Consider the following 13962-nt stretch of genomic DNA (forward strand, 5'->3'; position numbering starts at 1 on the left):
CTCCTGCCTCAGCCTCCCAAGTAGCTGGGACCACAGGCGCCCGCCACAACGCCCGGCTATTTTTTGGTTGCAGCCATCATTGTTGTTTGGCAGGTCCGGGCTGGGGATTCGAACCCGCCACCTTAGGTGTACGTGGCTGGCGCCTTAGCCAGTTGAGCTATAGGCACTGAGCCGAACAGACCAATTTCAAGCACTGAGATCAAAGAAACAATAAAAAATCTCCCAATAAAAAATGCCCTGGTCCAGATGGCTTCACACCAGAATTGTAGCAAACTTTCAAAAAAGAGTTTATTCCTATATTGCAGAAATTATTCAAAAAAAATGAGGAGGAAGGAATTTTCCACAACATATTCTATGAAGCAAACATCACTCTGATACCAAAACCAGGAAAAGACCCAACTGAAAAAGAGAACTTAAGACCAATTTCACTAATGAATAGAGATGCAAAAATTCTCAAAAAAAAAAAAAAATCCTAACCAATAGAATACAGCTTATCATCAAAAAAGTCATACATCATGATCAAGTAGGTTTCATCCCAGGGATGCAAGGCTGGTTTAATATACATGAATCCATAAATGTTATTCACCATATCAACAGAAGCAAAAACAAAACCCATATGATCCTCCAAATAGAGGCAGAAATACATTTGATAAAGTCCAGCATCCTTTTCTAATTAGAACACTGAAGAGTTTAGGCATAGGTGGCATATTTCTTAAATTGATTGAAGCTATCTATGATAAACCCACAGCTAATATTTTACTGAATGGAGTTAAACTGAAAGCTTTTCCACTTAGATCTGAGACTAGACAAGGTTGTCCACTGTTGCCATTACTATTCAATATAGTGGTGGAAGTTCTAGCCAATACAATTAGGCAAGACAAGAAAATAAAGGGCATCCAAATGGGAGCAGAGGAGGTCAAACTCTCCTTTTTTGCTGATGATACAATCTTATACTTAGGGAACCCCAAAGACTCAACCACAAGACTCTTGGAAGTGATCAAAAAATACAGTAATGCCTCAAGATATAAAATCAGTGTTCACCAGTATTGTATACACCAATAACAGCCAAGATGAGAGGCTAATTAAGGACACAACTCCCTTCATCATAGCCCCAAAGAAAATGAAATACCTAGGAACATACCTAACAAAAGAGGTGAAGGATCTCTATAAAGAAAATTATGAAACCCTAAGAAAGGAAATAGCAGAGGATATTAACAAATGCAAGAACATACCATGCTCATGGCTGGGAAGAATCGACATTGTTAAATGTCTATTAATCCCAGAGCAATCTACCAATTCAATGCCATCTCTATTAAAATACCAACATCTTATTTTCAAGACTTGGAAAAAATGATTCTGCATTATGTATAGAACCAGAGAAAACCCCATATAGCTAAGGCAGTTCTTAGTAATAAAAACAAGCTGGGGGTATCACCATACCAGACTTTAGGTTGTACTACATGGCCATAGTGGTCAAGACAGCACGGTACTGGCACAAAAATGGAGACATACACATTTGGAATCTAATAGAAAACCTGGCAATGAAACAAACAACTTACAACCATCTAATCTTCAATAAACCAAACAAGAACGTACTAGGAGAAAGACTCCCTATTCAATAAGTGGTGCTGGAAGAAATGGATATCCACATGTAAAAGAATGAAAGTGGACCTGCACCTTTCTCCATTCACAAAAATTGATTCAAGATGGATAAAGGACCTAAATTTAAGGCATGAAATGATAAAAATCCTCAAAGAATAAATAGGAAAAACACTGGAAGATATCAGCCTGGGGAAAGACTTTATGAAGAAGACTGCCATGGTAATAGCAACAACAACAAAAATAAACAAATGGGATTTAATTAAACTGAAAAGCTTCTCTACAGCCAAGGAGACAACAACCAAAGCAAATAGACAACCTACCCAATGGGAAGGGATATTTGCATATTCTGAATCAGACAAAAGCTTAATAACTAGGATCTATAGAGAGAACTTAAATTAATCCACATGAAAAAAGCCAACAATCCCATACATCAATGGGGAAGAGAGATGAATAGAACCTTCTCTAAAGAAGACAGACAAATGGCTAGCAAATATACGACAAAAAGCTCATCATCCCTAATTATTAGAGAAATGCAAATCAAAACCACCCTGAGATACCATCTAACCCCAGTGAGAATGGCTCACATCACAAAATCTCAAAATTGCAGATGCTGTCATGGATGTGGAGAGAAGAGAACTCTTTTACACTGCTGGTGGGACTGCAAACTAATACAACCTTTCTGGAAGGAAGTATGGAGAAACCTCAGAGAACTCAACCTAGACCTCCCATTTGATCTTGCATTCCCATTACTGGGCATCTATCCAGAAGGAAAACAAAAAACACTTTTATTATAAAGACACCTATATTAGACTATTTATCGCAGTTCAATTTATAATTGCTAAAATACAGAAGCAGCCCAAATGTTTCTCAACCTAGTAATGGATTGGCAAGCTGTGGGATATGTATAGTATGGCATACTATTCAGCCATTTAAAAAATAGAGATTTTGCAGCATTTGTATTAACCTGGATGGAGGTGGAACACGTTATTCTTAGAGAAGCATCATGGAAATGGGGAAACATGAATCTTATGCATTCAACTTTGATATGAGGACAATTAATGACAATGACACAGTAGGGTGTGGGGGAAGGGGAGAGCAGACAGAGAGAGAAGGAGGGAGGGAAAGAAAAAGAAAAAAATAAAATAGTGACTAATTCTCACATAAATTGGATTTAATTTTGACCAAAGTACATTATTTGAACAATAATTTTTATTTTTTTATTTTTATTTTTATTATATATATACACATATTATATATGCGTGTATATATAATATATATTATATATGTATATTATATATATATATATATATTTTTTTTTTGAGACAGAGTTTCACTTTATCGCCCTTGGTAGAGTGCCATGGCGTCACACTGCTCACAGCAACCTCCAACTCCTGGGCTTAGGTGACTCTCTTGCCTCAGCCTCCCGAGTAGCTGGGACTACAGGTACCTGCCACAATGCTCTATTATTTTTTTGTTGCAGTTAGGCCGGGGCCAGGTTTCAACTCGCCACCCTCAGTATATGGGGTTGGTTCCCTACCCACCGAACCACACGTGCTGCCCTGAACGATAATTTTTAATTCAACTTGTTAAAATGTTGTTTAGGATATTGTAGCCTCATTTATAAGTGAAATATGCTTATAATTTACCTTAATAATAATATATTTTTTCCAATTTTAATATCAGGTATATTCAGATGAAGTAGAATGATTTTGAGGTATTTCTTCTTTTTGTATTATCTATAATATTTGGCATGATCTGCTTTTTTTGAAATTATCTTATATTTTTATTTATAAATATTAGTTGTCTATTTTTTGAGACTTTGGAAAAAAAAGAAATTAACTGATGACTCCACCCTGAACCTCAGAGTCAAAGCATTCTATGATAGACGTACTTTTGTCTGACAATGTGGATGTTACATTTTTTGCATTATGTTTATTATTATTGCTCAATATTTCATTGCAGCAAACACTGTATTTCTTTTCCGAGTGTATTTATCTTCGTTCATTCTTTATAAGGTTTTTGTTTCTAGTCCTTATCTTAAACACTGTTATTGTTATTAAATTTTAAGCATTTTTAATTTTGTGAAGGCAAAAGGTGGAAACCAAATAAACACATGTATATGGATAGAGGGGAAAAAAAGGTCTATTCAAAATGAGAGTTGAACCTCCCCCTCCCCTCCCACCCTCCTCCTCTTCCCTCCTTTATCCTAGGCTATAGTTGTGATTTATCTTTCATTTGAAAGTGTAATTGTCAATTGATTTCATTTCATAATAGTACTGAGTACATTCGATACTTTTTCTTCCATTCTTGAGATACTTTACTAAGTAGGGGGGAGGTTGGATGGAGGGAGGGTAAATGGAGGGACTACACCTGTGGTGCACATTGCAAGGGTACATGTCTAATCTATTAAGTATAGAGTACTTACAATAATTAAGTAAATGAGGTGAAGGATATATTAACTAGTTCAATATAAGCATTCCAAATTGCATATAAAATCAGCACATTGTACCCCATAAATGCATTATTATACACATGATCTATGTGTTTATGACTCAATACAAACAAAAGTTGATCATTGTAATACACCACATTAATTGCATGAGGAAAAAGTCACATGATCACCTGAATTGATGCAGAAAAAGTATTTGATGAAATTCAACATGCTTTCATGATAGAAACACTGAACAAACTGGGAATAGTTTCACCAAACTCAGTGGTGAAAGAATGAAAGTTTTTCCTTCTGAGCTCAGAAACAAGGCAAGGCTGCCTCCTTTGGTCCCTTCTATTCAACATAGTACTAGATGTTGCAGCTAGAACAATTAAACAAACAACAAGTAAACAAAAAGGCATCCAAATTGGGAAGGAAGAAGTAAAATAAATTTTCACAGATGACATGTTTTTATGTGTAAGAAAACCCCCCAAATGTCACAAAAATAACTCTGTTCAAACTAATAAATGAATTGGACAAGGTAGCAAGATACGAAGTCAACACATAAAAGTCAATTTCTTTTCTACACACTAAGAGTGAACAATCTAAAAAGCAATTGCAGAATTAGTTTAATTTATGACAGCATCAAAACTAATCAAATACTGAAAAATTAACGGAACCAAGGGATTGGAAATCCTTTATAATGGAAATTATAAAACATTGCTGAAAGAAATTAAATAAGAACAAATAAGTAAAAACACATCTCATGTTTGTGAATCATAAAATTTAGTAAGTTTTGAGATGTTAACATTACCCAAAGTGATCTAAAAATTCCATGCAATCACTAGCAAAATCTCAATGACTTTTTTTTTGTAGAAGTAAAAAACCCCATTTAAAAATTTATGTGAAATCTCAAGAGACTCTGAATAGCCAAAACATTCTTGAAAAAGAAGAAAATAATTAGAATTCTCACACTTTGTGATTTCAAAACTTAACTACAATGATGCCATATCAAAACTTTTTGGTACTTGCATAAAGACCAACATATAGATCAACAGATAAGAATAAAGAACCCAGAAATAAATCTTTGCACATGTGATTTTTCACAAAGGGGACAAGAACATTCAATGGGGGGATGGACAGCCTTGTCAACATGTGTTGCTGGAAAACTGGATATCTACATGCAAAAGATAGAAGTTCAACCCTTACCTAACACTATATATCATGATTAACTCAAAATGGACCAAAGAACTAATTTTAAGTCCTATAACTATAAAGCTATTAGGAAAAAAGTACAACAAAAACTTCATGACATTAGATTTGGCAGTGGTATCTTGGATATGACACCAAAGGCAGTAAAAGAAAAAATAAACAAGCTAAATTTCTTGAAAAGTGAAAAATGCACCATACATCAAAAGATTTACCAGCAGAGTAAAAAATAAACCCCTAGAATGGAAGGAAATATTTGTAAATCAAATAACTGATAAGGGATAAATATCCAGAATAAAGGACTCCAAAGTGCAAGAATAACAAAAAAATCCCACTTCTGCAATGGTCAAAGGATTCAAAGAGAAATTTCTCAAAGGGTGTATGTCAATAGCCACTGTGTACATGAAAAGATGCTCAATACCATTAGTAATGAGGGAAATGCAAATCAAAACTGCAATCAGACACGATCCCACATTGATTAGGATGTGAGTTTTTATCTGTCCCATGATCCAGCAACCTGCCTCACTCCCCACCTTACCACTCTTTTCCAACGTACTACAAAGCCAAAACAAATAACTCCTTTTTTTCCCTTAGCAGTCAGGAAACAATAATGTTTTTCTACTTCATGCTGATGCATTAATGCCTAATATTGTCCTAAACACACTATCTCTTCAGTGTGCCTCCACCCCCAACCACATTTGGAGAGTCTTGCAGTAAAATCAGACTGTCTGAAAGGAATTTGTAACTAATGGTAGAAATTTAACCACAAGGACCACTTTTTGAGAGTGATAATTTGGGGAAAGTAAACTTTTAGCTTGAACCAATACACTCTATGCATGATTGTGAATGTGCTTATTTTGTTTTCTGATCATCACTATTTGTTGGTTAATATGTAGTATGTTGTGTCTTACACAGCACAAATCAAATACACATTATAAATAAATATTCCAACTTCACTGGTTATAGCTTAAACAATCTTCAGTCTGTACGAGAGTGAAGTAGAAGTGGATATGTGAAGAAAAAGATGAATTAGATCATTTCAATTAGAAATGATACATTAGGATGTGGTTATTTGAAGAAGGGATTTGAAGAATTACTATGGGGTACTATACCTGCATATGTCAATGTGATTTTTTTTCACTGCTCTTGATGGAATGAAAGGTCCCTCGTTATTGATTTCTGTAACTTCTATGCAGCCGGTAAAATTCTCAACTGGTTCAGAAATCTAAAAGAAAGAGAGAGAGAGAGAGAATGAGACATTATATAATTTCCTTCAATATTTTATTCTTGCTCCAAACTGGCCAGAGTGTCCATTTGTATGTGGGGTCTGATTTGATTTATTCAACATATTGATAGGACAGTAATTCAACACTTCTCATAAATCCAAAACTTATGGGTTTCTTTTTTATGTCTTGGCTATTGTGAATGAAGTTGCAATGATCGTGGACCAATGGATAAAAATACTGGATAAAAAATAAAGTAATATTATTCAGCCTTAAAAAAGGAGATCCTTTCATTTGCCACAATTTGGATGAACTTGGGGACATATGTGCTAAGCGAAAAAAGCAAGAGACAAAAATATTACAGGATCTCACTTATCTATGGAATCTAAAAACAAAAAATTAAATATAAAGAATAAAACTGTGATTATAAAACCAGGAAGTGGGGTGGGTCAGGGATGAGAGGGGTGTATGAAGAACGAAGTAGCAGATACTTAGAATGAACAAGCCTTGTGGTAAAATGCATATAAATACTATTGGTAATAATGTATTTGGGGGGTGGTGCCCCTACCTCAGTGAGTAGGGTGGGTTCAAGCCTGGCCAGAGCCTGCTAAACAACAATGACAACTGCAACAAAAAATAGCCGGGCATTGTGGTGGGCGCCTGTAGTCCCAGCTACTCAGGAGGCTGAGGCGAGAGAATTACTTGAGCCCAGGAGTTTCAGGTTGCTGTGAACTGTGATGCTACAGCACTCTACTGAGGGTGACATAGTGAGACTCTGTCTCAAAAAAAAAAATGTATTTGGCATTGTTGCTGAATGACTAGATTTTAGCTGCTGTTGCCATACACAGACATACAAAAAATGAATGTGTGATAATGAATATTAACACGTCATGATGGTAACCATTTCACTATTCATATATATTTCATAACATCATATTGCATGTCTTACTTTATTTTAAAAATTAGGAGAAAATATTTGTCAAAGATTACTTGAGACTGTGTATATTAGTACTATATGAATTTCACAAAGTCACTAATATTTGAATAAAGAAAAAATGATTTTCCAATGACAAATAGGAGAAAAGCTGTCGTGCTCCTCCGTCCTGATCGAGGCGTTCCATTTTTCATCTTTTACTTGTCCCACATCAGTTACCTCACCTCACTCGTAACCAGCAAAACATTAAGAAGTATTGCTCTTCTGAGCGCCAAAGCAAACACAGAGTATGCTAGAAACATCTGTGACACCTGCAGTCCTGATACAGGCATGACTTTTGTGTTTGATTATGTGGAACATTAACTTGTTCAAAACATGGTAACAGAAAGAAGCTAAGAGACCAAGAGCAAAACAAGAAATGAAAGACATCGGTAAGCGTGTGTTTTGGTGAACAAAAACAACCTCATAAAGATGAACACATAAGGCTTTTCGTTCTATTTACTGTCAACATATAACACTATGTCAATAATTAAAAGTGTATCTAAAATTATATTTAGAAAAAGAGAAATAAACTTAAAGGAGGTACAGCTTAGAATTCAATAGTTAGAAATTAGAAATGAACATTTATTTTAAGTTCTGTCCTAACAGAGTATCTCTAAAAATTTTAAACTTAGCATGGACCCAATTAAGACCAGAAAACCATTAAACTTACAAAATGAAAAACAAGTTGGCCACCTTGATTTTTGAACTAAATGCATATGCTGTTTGCATTCTCAAGACTCGGCATATCCTTGAGAAATTTTAGGAATTTTAAAAATAAATATATTTCATTTCATCTTTTAACCTGTAGTCAGTTTAAATGTTTTTTTTTCTTTTCCTTACTGATATAAGCTTAAATGTGGTGAAAAGTCTCTCCACTAGTGGTACTCTGTCAAATGCCAAAATGACTGAATTAGAAAATAAGACAATACATCACACGGTAAGTTTACAAAGAAGTCAAGTTGGTTCCAAGAAAACAAACATTTGTCTCATAAGCTGCAGATGGCAAAGTATGATTTCTGATTGTCAGCTTAAAGTTTCTGCAGCCTTCATTAATCTTTTTGATTTTTAAGTTGAGTTTTTATTTTTATGCAGTTATACATGGACCTAATTTTTAAGTTTGAAAGTAAATATCACATCTACCTCTTCTGAGACATCACAATTAGTTTACTATTAAAAAATTAAAAAACAAAATTGGCTTAGAAAAAATACTTCTGACTGTAATGCCTGTGAATGTTGGAACTTAATTTGGCATCGCTCAGCAATGGCATAAAAGTATATGCATCCTTTTCTTTCTTTTTTTTTTTTTTTTGCAGTTTTTGGCTGGGGCGGGTTTGAACTCACCATCTCCAGCATATGGGGCCAGTACCCTACCCTTTAGGCCACAGGTGTGGCCCATATGTATCTTTTCAATAGAATCTGAAGGGATCTGTTCATTAAGACCCTTATTATTCAAGAAGAGCAAGAGAAGAAAGACAGTGACAACTTTTTAAATAAATACAAAGCCACCAGATAGCCATGAAAAATGTTCTAAAAGGAAATTGTTCTATGATGACTCTATTGAAATATTTCTTAGACTCTCATGATTGAATTTCATTTATATATAATAGATTAAAAATAAATATTAATTTAGTAACCTTGAGTTTTAAAAATGACAAAAAAATTTCCTTGCCATTATCTATTATATGTGAATTAATTCATAATTCTTTTCTTGTTTGATGTTTTAATAGACTGACAACTCTTTAGTTCTCTCACACATTAAAATCCATTCAGAATAGAGTTATTTGGCCTCCAAATTCTCAGGTAACTTATTTGCACTTTAAATATGAAACGTTTATTTTGAAAAAATAAGTAAAACTTGAACTCAGAAATACTGAATCTTAATATTAAACTCTAAGCAGATGGTTTCTAGATAATTTCTAGTGCTGAGAATCCATTTTTCCTTAAATTTTAGTTTATAGTAATCTGGCTAGTCAGGTTTCAGGAACAGGATTCTTTTTTATTGTTTTATTGAGACAGAGTCTCACTTGTGGCCCTCAGTAGAGTGTTATGGCATCCATAGCTCACAGCAACCTCCAACTCTCGGGCTTAAGTGATTCTCTTGCTTCAGCCTCCCAAGTAGATGGGACTACAGGTGCCTGCCACGATACCCGGCTTTTTTTATTTTGGTAGAGAAAGGGTCTCACTCTATCTCTGGCTCAGGCTGGTCTTGAACCTCTGAGCTCAGGGCAATCCACAAGCCTCAGACTCCCAGAGTGCTAGGATTACAAGTGTGAGCCACAGTGCTTGGCCAGGGACACAATTATTATTATTATTATTTTAATTGAATGATAACTATGTACATTAATGCACTTCTGGGGTACAGTGTGGGGTTTTCACACACAATCCGAAACACCTCCATCAAAATGGTTAACATAGCCTACATGTCATTTTCTTAGTTATTATTTTAAAACGTTCACATTCTACTCTTGGAAAGATTCACTTGTACCCTTGTAAGATAAACCTCAGAAGTGATCCCTCCAACCCCCCTCCCTCCACCCATTCTTAAAAGTAAAAGAAGGGAAACAGGGTGGCGCCTGTGGCACAAAGGAGAAGGGCGCTGGCCCCATATGCCGAAGGTGGTGGGGTCAAACCCAGCCTCGGCTAAAAACTACTAAAAAAAAGATAAAATTAAATTTAAAAAGAAGGGAAATAAAACATTCATAATTGATATAAGACATTACAAAGTAATAGAATATTAAGGATAAGAAATAATAAAAATTAAACTGTTAGATTATGAGAATGGTACTGCTCCATAGAATCTTCCTTTTAATGAGAAAAATGTGATATTCACCTGTGCTACCATGAGTTCTCAAATGCAGTTCTTATTTTGTATCCAAGACAACTAAATAATGGCTCAACTTATTTCTAAACAACATAAAATAGTAATGCTGTATGACCACTCACAGCAAGAATATAATTCACATCACTGAGAAGTAGTAGTAACCGAGTTCTCACTTTTTCATTTCAAATGTATTGTCTGAAATTTCTAAATATATCTTCAATATATTCTCATTTTTCTAACTCCATATTAATAGAATAATATTTGATTATCTAATCATCATTTGCTGACTTTTGCCCTGGTGCTTTTATAGAAAGCTGAAGTTAGTAGATTATCTGTACTATATAAGAGGTTTCCAAATTTATACCCAATAGCAGTCACGGAAAGCTTAGACAGAAAGCTACCTATGCATACAATATTCTGAATTTGTAAATAAGTAATTTAAAATATAATTATAAATTTTTTTGAAAATTATGTGCCTAAATATTTGACGCTGTGAACAATATGAAAATACGAGAAGGGTTTATATATTTTTCCCTCCCGGGCTTAGTAGAGACAATTACTTGAAGAATATCTGAATTCTTGCTATTAAGGCTGGGAATAATTTCCTGTTCTTTTTGAATCAGTAGTTTACAAGTTTATTTTCTTTACATTATTACCATGGCTTCTGTTTTTTGAAATTTCAACATATTAAGGGGGTACAATGCTTTTTTATCTAAATACCTTACTTAATGTTGAAATGGTGGATTTTAGTGGGACTGTCACCAGGATAATGTTCAATTAACATGACAGGGAAGTTTTTATGGATTCCAATGATTACATCTCTTTGTTCCCATGTATGCCCAGTGATTAGCTCTCAATTATTAGAGAGTACATGTAGTATTTGTTTTTTCATTCCTAAGATACTTTACCTAGGATAATGGTCTCTAGTTCCATCCATGTTGCTGCAAAATATATTATTTAATATCTTTTTATGGCTCTGTAGTGCTCCATGTTGTGTATGTGTGTTTGTGTGTGTGTGTGTGTGCATTCTATTTTCTTAATCCACTCACAAATTGATAAGCCTTTTACCTGTTTCCACACCTTTGTGATTGTGAATTGTGCTGCAATAAACATTATTCAAGTTCAGATGTCTTTCTAAAAAATGATTCTTTTCCTTTCGGATACCCCATAAAAAATGAAAACAAGAACAGAATTTTTTCAAGAGAATTCAGACAAATGGCCAAGAAACAGATTTTTAAAAGCTCAACATCACAAGTCATCATGAAAATGTCAATTAAAACCATGATAAAATACTACTATATCCCTTTCAGAATGGCCATAATTAAAAAGTTCAATGGTAAGTCTACTTTTAGTTCTTTGAAGGATCTCCATACTTCTTTCCACAGTGAACAGTATGAGTGTTCCTTTCTACACCCAGGCCAACTTCTGTTCCTTTGGGACTTTATAATGTGGATTATACTCTGTGGGGTTAGTTGATATCTCAAAGTTGTTTTTGACTGGGGACATTGAGCATTTTTCTATGTGTTTGTTGGACACTGGTCTGTCTTTAAGAAAAAAGTTTCTGTTCATGTCTCTTGCCCATTTTTTATTGGCATTGTTTGATCCTTTCTTGTTGATTTGCTTGAGTTCTTTGTAGATTCTGTTCTTCTTCCCACTCTATAGGTTATCTCTTTGCTTCGTCAGTTCTGTCCTTAGCTGGGCAGAAACTTTTTAACTTGATCAGGTCCTATTTATTTATTTTTGTTGTTGCTATGATCACTTTTGGTGTCTTCTTCATAAATTCTCTCTCTAGGCCAATATTATCAAGAGTTTTTCTTACATTTTCTTCTAGAAATTTTATACCTTCATGACTTGGTTTAAATTTTTTATCTATCATGAGTTTATTTTTGTGAGTGATACAGTTCCTGTTTCAGAGTTCTACAAAAGTAACTCCAACAGTTTCATCTTTTAAAATTGATTATTTTATTTGTTTTTGAAGGCACTATCTTATTAAGTACCTATCTTTTTATTTTATTTTTGTGTTTCAAGTATTTATTTGGCCAAGCTTACCTACTTATTGAATCCAATTTCTTTTTTTCTTGTTAAATCATAACCATATACATTAATATATTTATGGGGTACAATGTGCTAATTTGATAAACAATGTGGAATGCTTACATTGAACTGATTAACATAACCATCACCTCACTTACTTATTTGTTGTGGTAAGACATTTATAATTTATTCTTAATAATTTGGAAATGTACCATTGCATTATGCATATTCGGTGAGGTCCCACCAAATACCTTCCCTTCTCCCTCCCCCTCTTCTCTTCCTCTTCTTCTCTCCTTTTTTCTAGACTGTAATTATGTTTTATCATTCGTATGAATGTTCAGGTAATTATATATTGGTTTCATAGTAGTATTTAGTACATTGGATACTTTCTTTTCCATTCTTGAGATACTTTACTAAGAAGAATATGTTCTGGCTCCACCCAGTTAAACATAAAAGATATACCTATCTTATTAGTGATTTGATACAATTTTTAGAAATGTGAAAACTAGAGCTGTTTTCAAGGTATAATATTAATTGATTAAGTCAATGGCTTTCATATTTCATTATCTGAGAAGCCTTAGTGTTTCTTTTGAACTTCTGAGAACTTTGTTGAGTATAAGGAATTGAGTGGGGATTCTGCTGTCATGTTACTAAGGACAAACTTAACTTTTATCTATCTGCTTTATATATTGGATTTCTGCACCGTATTTTCTTTGGATAAAACTTCAATGGATAAAGTGTATCTTGAATACTGGATTAAACAAAACCCTATATGGAAGGAAAGTTTCTGAAGAGATGTACATGGGTGTGATAACCTCTGATATATAAATACATATATGTGTATATGTATATGCATCTCCAATTGACTTACAGAGAACATTCTAGTTAAGTCACCACAAGACCTTTCCTCGTTGATGCTGCTTCTCCTGTTGAACTTGAACTTCTCTGTTGAAGGCTTTTCTTTTATTTAGCACTTAAAAGATGTTGTTCCATTGTCTTCTGGTTTGGTTGTTACCCATGAGAAATCAGCATTAATTCTTTTGTATTAGGTTTTATTAAGATTATTGGAGACTCAATGCAAGGGTATATGTTGGATCTATTATTATAGAGTATAAATATCTTAACACAATAATTAAGTAAATGAGATGAGGTATATATTAAACAGTGTGATGTAAGCATTCCTAATTCTATATGAAATCAGCACATTGTACCCCATAAATGCATGAATATATACATGATCTATGTGTTTATGATTTAATAAAAAATAAAAGATTATTGGAGACTCTATCAAATTCAAAAAGTTTTGCTTTTTTATTTCTTCAAATAATCCTGTTCCACTATGTCTCTCCACCTTTTGGAACTCTGATTATACATATTTTGACCCCTGTTATCAGGGGTGTTCAACTTTTTTTTTCTCTGTTGCACGTTGGAAAAAGAAGAGTTGTCTTGGGCCACCCATTAAATACACAAACACTAACAAAGCTGATTGCAAAATAAAAGGTGCCTGCAACTTTTTGTGACATTAGACACCACCAATAAACACAAAAGTCCTCTTAAGTCATCATGAGGCCTTCAGGCTGCAGGTTGGACACCTCTGTGGGCTCTAGGTTATTATGTCTCTTTTTATTTTTTCCCATCCTTTTTGTTCCTCTTTTTCAGCATTGTCTCT

At 34.1% G+C, this 13962-nt stretch overlaps 1 protein-coding gene across 1 annotated transcript in view; it reads right to left on the reverse strand.

Annotated features, from left to right (window-relative positions):
• EYS (eyes shut homolog (Drosophila)) overlaps positions 1-13962 on the reverse strand; it is a 1547934-nt gene that overhangs the window by 487226 nt on the left and 1046746 nt on the right. The window contains exon 29 of the mRNA XM_012805052.1: positions 6352-6464. Within this exon, the coding sequence (XP_012660506.1) occupies positions 6352-6464 (113 nt within the window). The remainder of the gene's footprint in view (positions 1-6351; positions 6465-13962) is intronic.

This window comes from Otolemur garnettii, unplaced genomic scaffold (genome assembly GCF_000181295.1).
Source record: "Otolemur garnettii isolate 467f Iridium unplaced genomic scaffold, OtoGar3 scaffold00035, whole genome shotgun sequence".
Classification (NCBI taxonomy): domain Eukaryota; kingdom Metazoa; phylum Chordata; class Mammalia; order Primates; family Galagidae; genus Otolemur; species Otolemur garnettii.